The sequence below is a fragment of the Erpetoichthys calabaricus genome, chromosome 3 (genome assembly GCF_900747795.2).
Source record: "Erpetoichthys calabaricus chromosome 3, fErpCal1.3, whole genome shotgun sequence".
NCBI lineage: Eukaryota > Metazoa > Chordata > Cladistia > Polypteriformes > Polypteridae > Erpetoichthys > Erpetoichthys calabaricus.
The window spans coordinates 214,561,038-214,573,637 of NC_041396.2; the positions used below are offsets into that span (position 1 = coordinate 214,561,038).

The following is a 12,600-nucleotide window of genomic DNA, read 5'->3' on the forward strand; positions in this document are numbered from 1 at the left end:
ATGCAGCGGACGTAAAATGTTGCATGACGGGAAATGTAGTCGTATTGGTCAGCGGCTCCGTTCGCGTTCGCGAGAGCCTGCGGGTGCGAGAACTACATCGTGAGAGGCGTGCTGCCGCTCACCTGCATAAACACAACATGGCACCTGCTGGTCCGGGTGATGTGCTTACACTAATATTGCTGGTCTACTTGTATTGGCCGGCCGTTGCCACGGAGTATTTCTCAACGATTACATTCTTCAACAGCGACCTGCACAAGCATGGCTGCAGTTCTAGTCCTGACTGGGACGAATACACAGCAGATTGCGGTGAGAGCTTTTACCTCGTTGCCACGTCCAAACTTACGATACGAGCATTCGCTTCCGCATCCTATTTAAGGTGCGGTAGGTGCTGGTGGCTGTTGTCCGGTCATATTGGGTACCGGGCAGTTTCTATGGGTTATCATAATTTGTTCTTCATTATACAGGAAGTCTTGGGGTTTCCTGAGGCAGAGCTGGGTGATCGGCGAAGTGACGCAAGAGTCCACGTAAAAAAGTTTGGCAGTTTTCGATTTAGTGAATGAATGAATCAACAAAGTCCTGAATGAATCAGTGTGGGAAGTTCGCAACGAAAGATATGAGTAGATTTTAATTTTAAAACGTGACAACGAGGTCATTTTAATTTAAAAAGCCACCAACGCGATGTTGAACGTGTTTTTTGGTGCTAACCCCTTTTATATTGAGCTGAGGGAAAACCCCTTTACATAGCCAGTGCCAAGCCGTGTACAGTTGATTTGGAGAAAAACAGATCGCCCTAATAACGATATAGACGAGTTCCTATAGAATGTAAACAACGGGAAAAAGACGGAAACTCTCAGAAATGTCACTTCCCAATTCGTAGTACTAGGGTGTTGTACCGTGTTAGCTATCATGGATGTAGTGAGAAGTTAAACAAAATGAAACGTTTTATGGGCTTACTAGAAAGATTACAATTTGCAAGTTTTCGAGGCAAGTCGGGCCCCTTCTTCAGGCAAGATTTCGAGTTCTAGTCCAAAGGCCATATCCTGTCCCGGCACCATTCGGCAATAGACATTATTTAACTCAGCACGGGGCGTCTGTCAGCCCAAGGGCATAATACACACATTACCATCCTCTTTATTTTGTATATTTTATTTGTGCGAGCTTCACAAAATTGTTATGACAATAAAGTCTAGTAATCAATAATTCATACACTTGCTGAACGTGTAGTGACAAACTGGAAACTTAAACAGCTATGGAACTATTTGGATGTAATGTCTTATTTTTTACATCACAAGAATAAGGCATCCAAAAAGTGGTGCAATTTACAGTATCCTTTACACGTTTTCACACAGTAATTAAATGCATTTGTAATTATTTTGCATCGTTTTTCCCTATGTAAATAATGAATGGTGAATTGTTAAGTTTGGAGTGCATTAACTATAATGACTACTAAGTTCTTGCATCTTTTTGATTTAAAAAAAAAAAAAAAAACCGTGAAAAGCCTCTATGGTATCATAGCTTCTAGAGTAGGGAATAATGTGAAGGCTAACACCTGCCTTAAAGCAATTTAGGTATTTTATGCTTTTCTGCAGTAACTATTATAAGGTAATTTGTAAAGTAGACTTATACCATAATAGGTAGAATTTAAACAGGAGAAGAGATTTAAAAGTGGTAATCTTAAATATGGAAATATATAAGGAAATAAGTATTATCTGTGATAATTACAAATCAGTCTGTTAACATAATATAGCAGTTTTATAGTTCTGATTAATCATTTTGAAAATGTGGAGCTTTAAATATATTAGAATATGACTGTACAGCCGTTTTAGACCTCTTCCTGTTGAGTTAGTTTTATAGTCAGACCTATTAATCCAATGAATTAGCTCAGTTATATAGCAGAGATGCAGCAGCAAAAAGCCATGAGAAGATTACATAGTTTTCATTTTGAGACAAGTTTCTTGTGACAGTTTAAAACGTGTTGTTAATTTACCTGAAAAAATCTCTATGTAGAACCTGGATCTGTGAGGCAAGGATGACAGCTCTGTTCTTTCACTGCACCTTATGTTGAAACATCAATTCTGAACTTACTAAATTTCAACCTGATTAAACTTTGGTGAATTGGCATTGTTAAAGTGTGTGTACGTATATATGTTCATTCTGCAAAAGACTGGCACCCTGTACCAGTTTTGTTCCTCCCCTGTGCCCAATGATTGCTGGGATAGGCTCCTACTGATACATAACCCTGCCCTGGATAAGCAGGTTAGAAAGATGTACCGTATAGCTGGATCTATATTGGCTGAGTATTAATTGTGCCTGATGCTCTTAGTGATAGTCTGTAGTTTTCTGTGATGCACTGCAGAAGTACGGTTTTACATTAACATTTTTGGTTGATGCCATTATCCGAGGTGACTTGCACCATTTATGATACAACTGGTTACATGTCTTTTGGTTTTCCAATTGGAGCACAGGCAGGTCAAATGACTTGGTCATGGTCACACAGTCAGTAGTGTGATTTGAACACACAACCTCAGGGTCCAAAGCCGTAACCACTACACCACACTGCCTGCCTAAGTTCAGAAAATGAGTTGACAGGTAGAAATATAATAATGGTAACACACTGGGTTCATTAAATTTAATATTGTAATTTCCAGCCTAATTTGGCTTTTTCTATGTCTCATCAATTAGTAAATTACAACTACAGCATACTGTAGTCTGGAAAATGTCTGGATCTCATTGATCTTTAGAAATGAATGCTTTATGGTGGCTTAATATGTGTTCACTTAGATTTTTTAGTTTACGATAATGTAAAACCTTCAGAGGATGGACACTTATTAAAAGATAAAGTACTTTGTTTTTAAACAGGATTATTTCTTTTGAATTTGATTGAAGATGTGATAATGCTATGGGAGAAGAAAACTCATGATACAAACTTGAAATTTGTAAACAGTTAATGCATGATAATGTTACTGATGTTGCATTAAGTACAAGTTGCAAGTAATCATTTAATGAACCTCGTTGTGAAGGACATCAAAAATGTGTTTTGTTTTTTTTTGCCTTTTTTCTTTTCTTATTTAGCACATTATACTTAGTCTGACTCTTGGTTTACCTTTTCATGTAAATTGCTGCCTTGTGTGCGTCTAGTTGTGTGTTGTTATGCATCTTGTAAATTTGGTCCCTACTGTAATTCTTTAGGTTGCTGGAATAGGCTGTGCCACTGAACACAGTTAGTGGGTACTGAAAAAATTGTTAAAGGGGAAAGAAAGCTGTCTTAATTTCTATAGCTGCCACTGAGTGGAATACATGCTATATCTATTATGGAGTTTTTCTTTTTTTGTTCCTCCCCAACCACTTAAAAAGTTTCACTATTACTGCTATTAATGTGTTTATAATCCATATGAATTCTTCAGTCCCAATGTACTAGTTGAATGCTGATAGTAATCAGCGTATTTTAAGTAGCAGGAACTGATTCATATCTCATGAATTTAACACATTTTTTTTCCTTTTTGGGGGAATTTTGAGAAGACTTTGAATGATATTGAATGTAGAAAGTAAAGAGCAGGGACATAGATTTAAATGGTGTCTCCTTAATGTTTTGCTTTATAGAAGTAATTGCCAGACTAGCGCAAACAGGCATAGTGCGGTAGATGATTTTACTTAGTGGTGATTCGTGAGTAGTGTTGCTCAGGCACTCATGGTGGGTGGGATTTTAGATTTTTCTGAATTTTCTTTTCATTGGCATCCATTTATCTACAAGTTTATTATTCTTGTTTTTGCTTTCTGCTGGAAAGAAGTATGCACTCGCCTCATCAATCTGAATGTGCATTGTCATCTCAGACAGATTATATCTTATTAGTGTCATAGTGATCAATATATCTTTTACCCTTTAACCACCCTTTTTTATTCTGTTTGGAATTTAAGTGTTTATCCCAACATCAATATTTTTTTATTTTGTAATGCAGCGTCTATTGTGAATCATAACCTTAAGCAATTGATAATATATTTTGCATATAGGTTTTAATCAGGTACTTTAAGATGCTTGACCAGGATGATGCTGTGAACAAGAATCTATTATTGATATTAGTCAGGCTCTGAACAGGCACAAGAATAGTGGCTTTTATAGTAACAGAATTTATACTATGACATATGTTGCATGAAATAAAGTTTCACTCGTGTACTTTCTTGCAATTAGCATTTTATTAATTTTTGCCTGGAGTTATTAATGTTTTGCAGGACTTACATTGAAGATACTTTTTTTATTGATATCATTTTACTGTGAATTAAATCCTTTTTACAACAAAAAGCCCACCACTTAAAACATGCCAGCTCCAATGTTTATCATAGGCAGTTTTTTACAACAAAAAGCCCACCACTTAAAAACACGCCAGCTCCAATGTTTATCATAGGCAGTGTGTACAGTTTGAATTAGTTTGAGTAAATTATAAATTGTTAGGACACAAATCGTATTCAAATCAGACCTCTTTCCCTGTACATTTAGAGAGCAGAGAAACAAGTTTTAAGATATGGCAATATTCCAAAGATTAGCAATATTACAACATGTTTAATTGATTTATGACAATACTAAATTTCTAGCAGATTTCAAAGATTTTTTTAATTGTTCTTCATCAAGTTAATTTATTTTTTTATTTTAAAAAGGTGTTCTTTCTATAGCCTTATTACAGGTAATTGTTTATGCACTAATAACCCATCAAGTGCTACATGAAATGGAGATGTTAGACGATTATGGATTATTGTGAATCCAAGGCTATGTGAAAGGTAAGCATGGATTTTACTCCAACAAATTCTACAGTAAATGGGAGGAATTCTCGAAACATATGATCCAGTGAAGCAAGTGCCTAATGACATCATTCTCAATTAGTGTCTTGACAACGATATGTTTTGGATATTTCGATTTGAGCCAACCTGTGCAGTATACAAATTTTAGATGAGTAAGACCATGTGTTGCACAAATCGAGGGATGCTGTAATTTTCGTATTGTATTGTGGGCTGATTTCCATTCATTGTATGTTAAGCTAATTTAAAGGACCTGTTATAATTGCTGTCTAAGGTTATCTGGTGCACACTTTTGAAAGCACTGGTATAGTTTGGAAATTCTACATATATATTTATCTCAGGAAGAAGCTCTAATTTCTTTAGCTTTAGTGGGGGAAGATTTGGAAAGTTACCTAGGTTTCTATTAGTAAAGTCTCATACTTGCATGTAGTAAAATAAATATTTGGACTTGAACAAACTTTATTTGAAGAACAGTTTTGTCAAGGGTTGCAACGTTAAAACTTCCACAATTTTAAAACCACTGACAAGTAAAGTGAGTAACATTGATTATCTCATTACAGTGGCACCTATCAAGGGATGGGATATATTAGGCAGCAAGTGAGCAGTCAGTTCTTGAAGTTGATGTATTGGAAGCAGGAAAGATTTGCAAGTGTTTAACGATCTGAGCGACTTTGTCAAGGGCCAAATTGTGATGACTAGACGACTGGCACAGAGCATCTCGAAAACGATAGGTCTTGTGTGGTGTGTGGTCTATGCAGTGGTTAGTATCTACTAAAAGTGGTCCAAGGAAGGATAATCTGTGAACAGTGCATCGTAGCTTGTTGCATAGCTGCAGAACAGTGAGAGTTCCCTATGCTGACCACCGTCCACCTGCAAAAGTGCCTGTAATAGGAATGTGAGTGTACGAACTGGACCATGGTACAATGAAAGAAGATGGTCTGATCTGATCAATGGGGTTTTTATTACGTGGAGAGCTCTGTGTGTGTGAAAAAAATGGCAGCAGGTTTACTATGGAAAGAAGGCAAGCCGGTAGAGGGAGTGTGATGCTGTAGTCAATGTTCTTCTGGGAAAACCTTGGGTTCTGGCTTTCATGTGGATGTTGGCATGGACCATCTACCTAAAGATTGTTGCAGACCACATGCAGCCTTTCATGACAACAGTATTCCCTAACGGCAGTGACCTCTTTCAGCAGAGTAATGTGCTTTACCACACTGCAGAAATTATTCAAATGGTTTAAAGAACATGACAAAGAGCTGAAGAGGTTGACTTGGCCTCCAAATTCCTCAGAGCCCAATCAGATTGAGTATCTGTGGGATATTCTGGAAAAATAAATCCATGGGGCCTCTCCCTCACAACTTGCAGGACTTAAAGGATCTGCTGCTTAAGTCTTGGTGCCAAGTACCACAGGACACTTTCAGAGGTCTTGTGGACTCAATGCCTTGACGGGTCAGAGCTATTTGGTGGCATGAAGGTGACCTACACAATATTAGGCAGGAGGTTTTAATGTAGTGGCTAATGGGTGTATATTGTCCGTGTACAAGTCCGTAATAGATATATAAATAATACTGAAATTCAGAGTATGTTAAATGCTTTTATATTTTAAGCATTGTGAAAATTTGATTGTCTTGTATGGAAACATCTGACAGCAATACCATAGCTTTCAAGTGTTTCCTGCATTTAAGTGAGTGTTGGAATACCAGGTTATTTTGGTAGTAATTAATGGTAACACAGGGAGATATTAGCACAGGATTTCCTGTCAGTGCTTGACTAATTGGGCTCAAGTTAATTTTTATCTGATTCATTTCATAGCCTCGTAATATGTGTATCTGCACACCAATAATAGAAATAAAAAGTAAGTATTGCCATTCTCCCTTATGCCTGAAGAATTTATTTATTTTAAATCAGTGGTCCATTTGTATTCCAAACGAGTGAAGCTACAACTGTTTATCTGTAGATAGATTTGTTAATGCATGTTGGAATGCACTGGAAAGGATATAGCAAGTTTAAGAGGATATTCAATTTAACCATGATAATACTCCCAGCTAAGGTGAGATGAATACATGACAAGTTAATAATGTCTTGTTTAACACTCATCATCAGGTTGCTAAAGTAACATATGAATTGTCCTTTATATAGTTGCGTGGTTATTAATTTTAGGTATGTGAACTTGCTGTGAGGCAGATCAAGTAAACTGGTCAAATTTAAGTACACATGCAGATTATTCACTGGAGAAAATGTAACATATTATTCCCAAACCCACTTAATCCATTTCAGGGTCATGGGAGGAATGGAGCCTATCTCAGCATCACTGTGCCCAGATCAAGAATCTGTCCATCACAGGTTTCACAGGAAATAATATACTCTTTCTGAGATTAATGTTAACCCTAGAATTTTTTAACAACTTGTCCAGTACATAAGGAAGTGATGAGTATGGATTACTAATTTTAAAGCACCATGTTGTCAACCTATAGCTTTTTTTCAGGTCTTCACAATTCCTTTAAATTTATGGCTACTTGGACAAGTTGGAAAAACTGGGTATGACGTTAATCTGCATCCAGCCCTGCATGTAGGCCCTCCAACCTGCGGGGAAAAACCTGGGGGTTGATGGCAGAATTGGCATTCCAACCACCATAAAAAAACCTCAAACTGTTCCATTCCATCTGAACTAGTGTGGTGCTGAGGTGTCAACCATTGAATCTGGGATTCTGAGTTGGTTTGTCATGTGGTGGGTGCGGCAATGCGCTGTATCGGCACATGCTCCTAACCTTTCTCCTCCTCTTGGACAAGTAGGTTTGAGTAGATTTGTTAGCAACGACAAATAAATTTGATGATAAGTGATGTTTATTTCTGGTCCCACATTCTAAAACAAAATAAAAATATTCACTTAAACTGAATCTTCTGGACTGGAGTATAATAGTTTAATCAGTACAGATTTATTGAGTTCAAATACAAATTTTCACATTGTAGTAAACAGATAACTCCATTCAACACTACTAAAAAGCCTTTCATGCTTTGCTATATAGTATGTAGAGCATATCTTCATGGTTTAATAATAGTTATCTGCCTTTAACAAATGTAATTTTATCTTGCAAAATTTGGCTTTTTACAAAAGCTGTTTAATAAATAACTAGGTAAACAACTAAACACACAGACACACACAATAGTCTGAATTCACACCAGAATAACTAAAAAGTAAGATAGTTAAAAAGAGAGGAAAATCTGACTTTACAGTTTCAGTCACAGTGAGGCATTATACAGGTGTATTGCTGTTGGTATAAAGAAGCCCCTGTAGCATCTCATGACACACTGATGAGTGATATGTTGTCTGAGTGTCAGAGGCAGGATGTGCAGCATAGTTCATAATGGCACTCAGTTTTGTTTTAATTCTTTCCTTTGTTTCTGCCTCCAGGGCATCCAGAATGTGTTCCATAACTGAGCTTGCTCTTTTAATTAGCTTGTTGATTCAGTATATCTCTCTTGAATTGATATTATCAGCCCAGCACACCGCAGCATAGAAAATCACAGTGGCCACCACAGAGTTGTAGAAGATGTGAAGGATGTCACCACATTTGATTGACTCATTACATTTCAAATTTGATAGTTGTCTCTTTTGTTCAATTTAATATTTGCTAATCTTTAAAAGAAACACTCTATTGAGCAATAAAGAAAATAATGGTATTGTAAATTTCCAAGAAAGGTTTTTATTTATGCATAATACATACAAGTATTTGTTTGAATGAACCTTTTGAGTGTTAAAAGCCTTAACCCATAGTTTTTGCAGTGTTGATTGTGTTCAAAATAGACCTAAGTCAAGTTAAAGAGTGATTAGACTTTAGGAGACTTCATGATTAGAGTGCATTCCTATGGTAAACATGTTGGGTGTGTACTTGATTTTCTTACTTTACTTGCTGTTTTGTTATATATAAAGAACTACTTTAGACATTCTATTTGTATTGCTCTCCTTTTTACATTTTTGGTGTGGTCTGAGTGCCAGATTCTTTTCTTTGAATTCATTTTTATTAATCTTAATTATTAGATTGTAGTTGTGCTCTGTTCTGAAAAAAATATTCTAGAGTGCTCATATAAGCTGTTAAACTTTTTTGGGCGTTAAAAGGTTTTACATAGCAAGTTTTAAAAAATTACAACTTAAAGGAGTTTTAAAAGTACAGTTTTTAATATCTTTATCAGGTAATCAAGGTGAAAAACGTCTCCTACAGTAATACAGAAAAATGTTTGGAAAAAGTAAACTGTGTCAAGATTAAGTAATTGTTGAGAGAATAAGACATTAAATACCCTAGCATCTTTATACTAGCTGATGCTTACAGTTTTGTTTTAAGTATTTTAATTCGGTAGTTAATCATCTTGATTCTTTCCAAAGCCATGCCCAGTTACCTAATCTGAGTGTGCTAGGATTGTTTGTTTATTAAGGTTATGGTTTCAGCAGATTATTTTTATGTGAAGTTGTTTCTCATGGATTTCATGCAAAAACCTAAAAGTCAAAAAGAAAAAATCTATTAAAGCACATCAATCAATTTTACTTTTTTTTTTTTTTTTTATATTAAGAGTCCCCGCAGAGGAAGCAAAATGACACCCAATATTGTAGGGAAAAAGTGGCATTGCCCTGTTTTCTTTGGTATAGCATATGAATCTTTCACTTTATCCCCAGGCATGACTTTGATTAGAACTTAATATTAAACCTCTACTTCAGCAAAAGTGAGTTTTTCTGTGGGAATGATGCAGAAGGCTAATTTTCGTATGCACCATCTGCATATGTCTGTCTGATAAGCAACTTGCAAAACATATAACAGATTTTGAGACACTTCAGTCAGACAGAATGATGTCTGCAACTAAATTTTGCCAGCCTTTGATGAAGAATCCTAGACGCCATTTGTCAAACAAAAGGTTGGGCTTATGTGACTCCAAGGAACAAATGGCAAAATGTCAAGTCATAACTTGTGAAGTTGTAACCCACTGTCCCCACTAGCTGCCTGCTGTTTGCATAAGGTAAGCTTCAGTTAAGATTCTGCTGCATAGCCGAACCCCTATTGCCTAGGTGTGGCCCACAATAAATGGCTAGAGCAACCCTATTTCTCCAAGAAATAAAGCAGTGCTGGACCCTAGCAACAGAAGACAGCCTGTAATGATGTTTAGCTGGGATGCATCATTAACTGAAACACTGCTAAAGGATGGCAAGGTGGACAAGGGCGAGAGACTGTATATAAAAGTGTTCTAATCATCTCTCAGAAGAAACATTGAGCAGGTGTATTTTATAGTAGCAAAAGTGACCACCATGTCAAAACTCAAAGAATGTACCTATAGTACATTTCTTTGCCACAACGTCCAAGCAAAACCAGAAAGAGCATGTCGATGAACAAACACAAAATGTGCTCCTCATTCTCCATGTGTGCAATATCCCTCTGTGGGACCTGAAGAGTGAAGACTTAAAGAACAGTAACTTAAGTATTGTTTCTATTCTGGAACATGATGGGATCTTGACAAATGTAAGCACAATTACATTATATTTTTGTCTCCTAGATTAATACTGCTTGTAACATTCTAGGTACATTAAAGCCTACAAACTTATTACTATGTATATTTCTGGTTCTTCATATTACTTTAGTTCAGAGGCATAGCATGACCGTATTTAATTTTAATTAATTCTGAATTTTACAGGACTTTTTTTTTTTTTTTTTTAACAGATTCTTCCATATTGCATTTTGAGGACTCGGAATGTGACTCAGTTGGGAACTTACCTTGTTCTTCTGTGTTTTCACTAGACACCGAAAAAATCATTGTAGGTATTTGTATTCAAGTTCTTTTATATTCTATTTTGCATTTTTCCAGTACAGGATCAGAGAGAGAGAGGGTCAGTGCCCATCTCATCACCAAGGGGACACAAGGCAGAAAATAGCATTGAACGGAAAGCCAGTATGAACAGTATGTTCATGCTTACAAGTGTTGATTGGTGAAATTTGCTGAAGCATTTTATAAAGTGAATGTGCAATGTTCCCTGAATTTTTTCCTGGAAATTTACCTTGCAGCCAGCTTAGTCAAACATTTGTTTTTCCAAGTGCCCCATGAGGCTTTGCAAGGCCAGTGTGACATCGTAAAACTTTAATGAATGTCTATTGTAAGATTATTGCCAATCAACTTCATGCATGCGTGATGTCATGACCTGCTTGACTTCCATTCCACATTGAAGAAAAAAAGCTTAGTTTTTTCATTTGAAGATTAGCTGACCATAATGAGTACTGTCACTCTACAGTATATACAGTATATATAGCACAGATTCCTGTGCTAGCTTGCAGCACCAACTCATGGTTAATTTGCATGCATAATTTTGCATGTGTTACTAGCTCAAAATAAGACTTAAAGGAGCCCTGCCTTATCACAGCGCAGATGTTTTTGTGACAATAATTGGTTTGTCATAGCTGGCAGAACCATCACTAGCCCTCGGGGAGACTGACAAAAACATAACACTATTATATTACACTCAGAACTAATTCAGTTCCTCCTTCCCTATATACTTCAATGCATTTAGTGAATTTCAACGAATTTCCCAAACACTTCTGTAATTTGCCAAACTCCTCAGGGTTCACTCATTATTAATCCTCATACTTGCATGTGACCACAATACACCAATTTAGAGTAGTCAAGCAAAATTCATGGTAACAAAACTGTCAGCATGGGAACATCTTTCTGCAATTTTACCAAAATAATGTAACTTTTCAAGGGTTTCCCCTCTAAGAAAACTGTTTATTGCTAAGTATTCTAAATACATGTAGGATTTTGTGATGCTACTGGCATCGTTTGATTAAGGGCTGAGATTTTTTTTAGCATTGAACTCCAGCCATTAATTCCATTTATAGTGTCCAGAACACCATGATGTTTGTGCCTGCAAACTGTATTTTTTGTTTTCCAGCTGCAAAATTAAAAGTAAATCTAGCTACATATCACCCATGTCACACACTCTTTAACTTCAGAATTGGAGCTAACCTATTTTTGGCAGACTCTCTGTACAGGCATTGACATCTTGACATCTTCAACCCTGGAGTGCTGCAGTGTTTGTAGTTTTTCTGTTCAGCTGACATCAGTACCTACAGTGTAGTTTACCATTTTTACTAATTCGCTTTTTTTTTTTTTTTTTATTCCTGCACTTGTAGTTAAATTTAAAGAGGGAATTCTGGTTTTCTGCAAGATAGAATCTCAGGTTAATGTTTCTTAGAGCGCCAGTCTGCACATCATCATAAAAGAATTTTAGGGAGTTGAAATGTGTTTCCTGTGAGAGTTTTGAATAAAGCCAAGTTATCTTTGTTTTACAATGTTTCTAAACCTTACAATGTGCAGGCATGCTTTAACAGACCTTGATGTGGACTGAATTTATAGCTCTGCAAGAACCAATGTACTAGATAAATCTGTTTCATGGTGGTTTCATTTGGAGAGCAGTCATGGGGGAGGATTATCATTACCTTAACTCTTTGGGAGAAATTAGATTTTAATTTGTGTTACTTTTTAGCATGATGTAGAATTATATTCTTTGTCTACAATGTTGTTCACAACCTAGGAGGGTTTAAGGCATGGACTGTGATCATCACTGCACAACTAGTAATTTTCATCAATCACCAAAGCAGTACAATCTCTATTACTATTATTATTAATGTTCTTATTAATAATATACTGTAATTTTAATGATGAACTAATATGTAAAAATCTGAAATTCTGTATTGGTGATCTGGTAAATATTCTCAGGTTTGGTTTGTTTTTTCCTGAAAAGTAGGTCAGTTTAATAAGCAGATATTGTTGTGATTAACA

At 36.2% G+C, this 12,600-nt stretch overlaps 1 protein-coding gene across 2 annotated transcripts in view; it reads left to right on the forward strand.

The window, feature by feature from the left end:
- Nucleotides 1-8: 8 nt before the first annotated feature.
- ttc13 (tetratricopeptide repeat domain 13) overlaps nt 9-12,600 on the forward strand; it is a 74,317-nt gene continuing 61,725 nt past the window's right edge. For both annotated transcript variants that reach the window (XM_051925564.1, XM_051925565.1), the window contains exons 1-2: nt 9-306; nt 10,488-10,582. In XM_051925564.1, the coding sequence (XP_051781524.1) occupies nt 24-306; nt 10,488-10,582 (378 nt within the window). In that variant the 5' untranslated portion in view covers nt 9-23. The remainder of the gene's footprint in view (nt 307-10,487; nt 10,583-12,600) is intronic.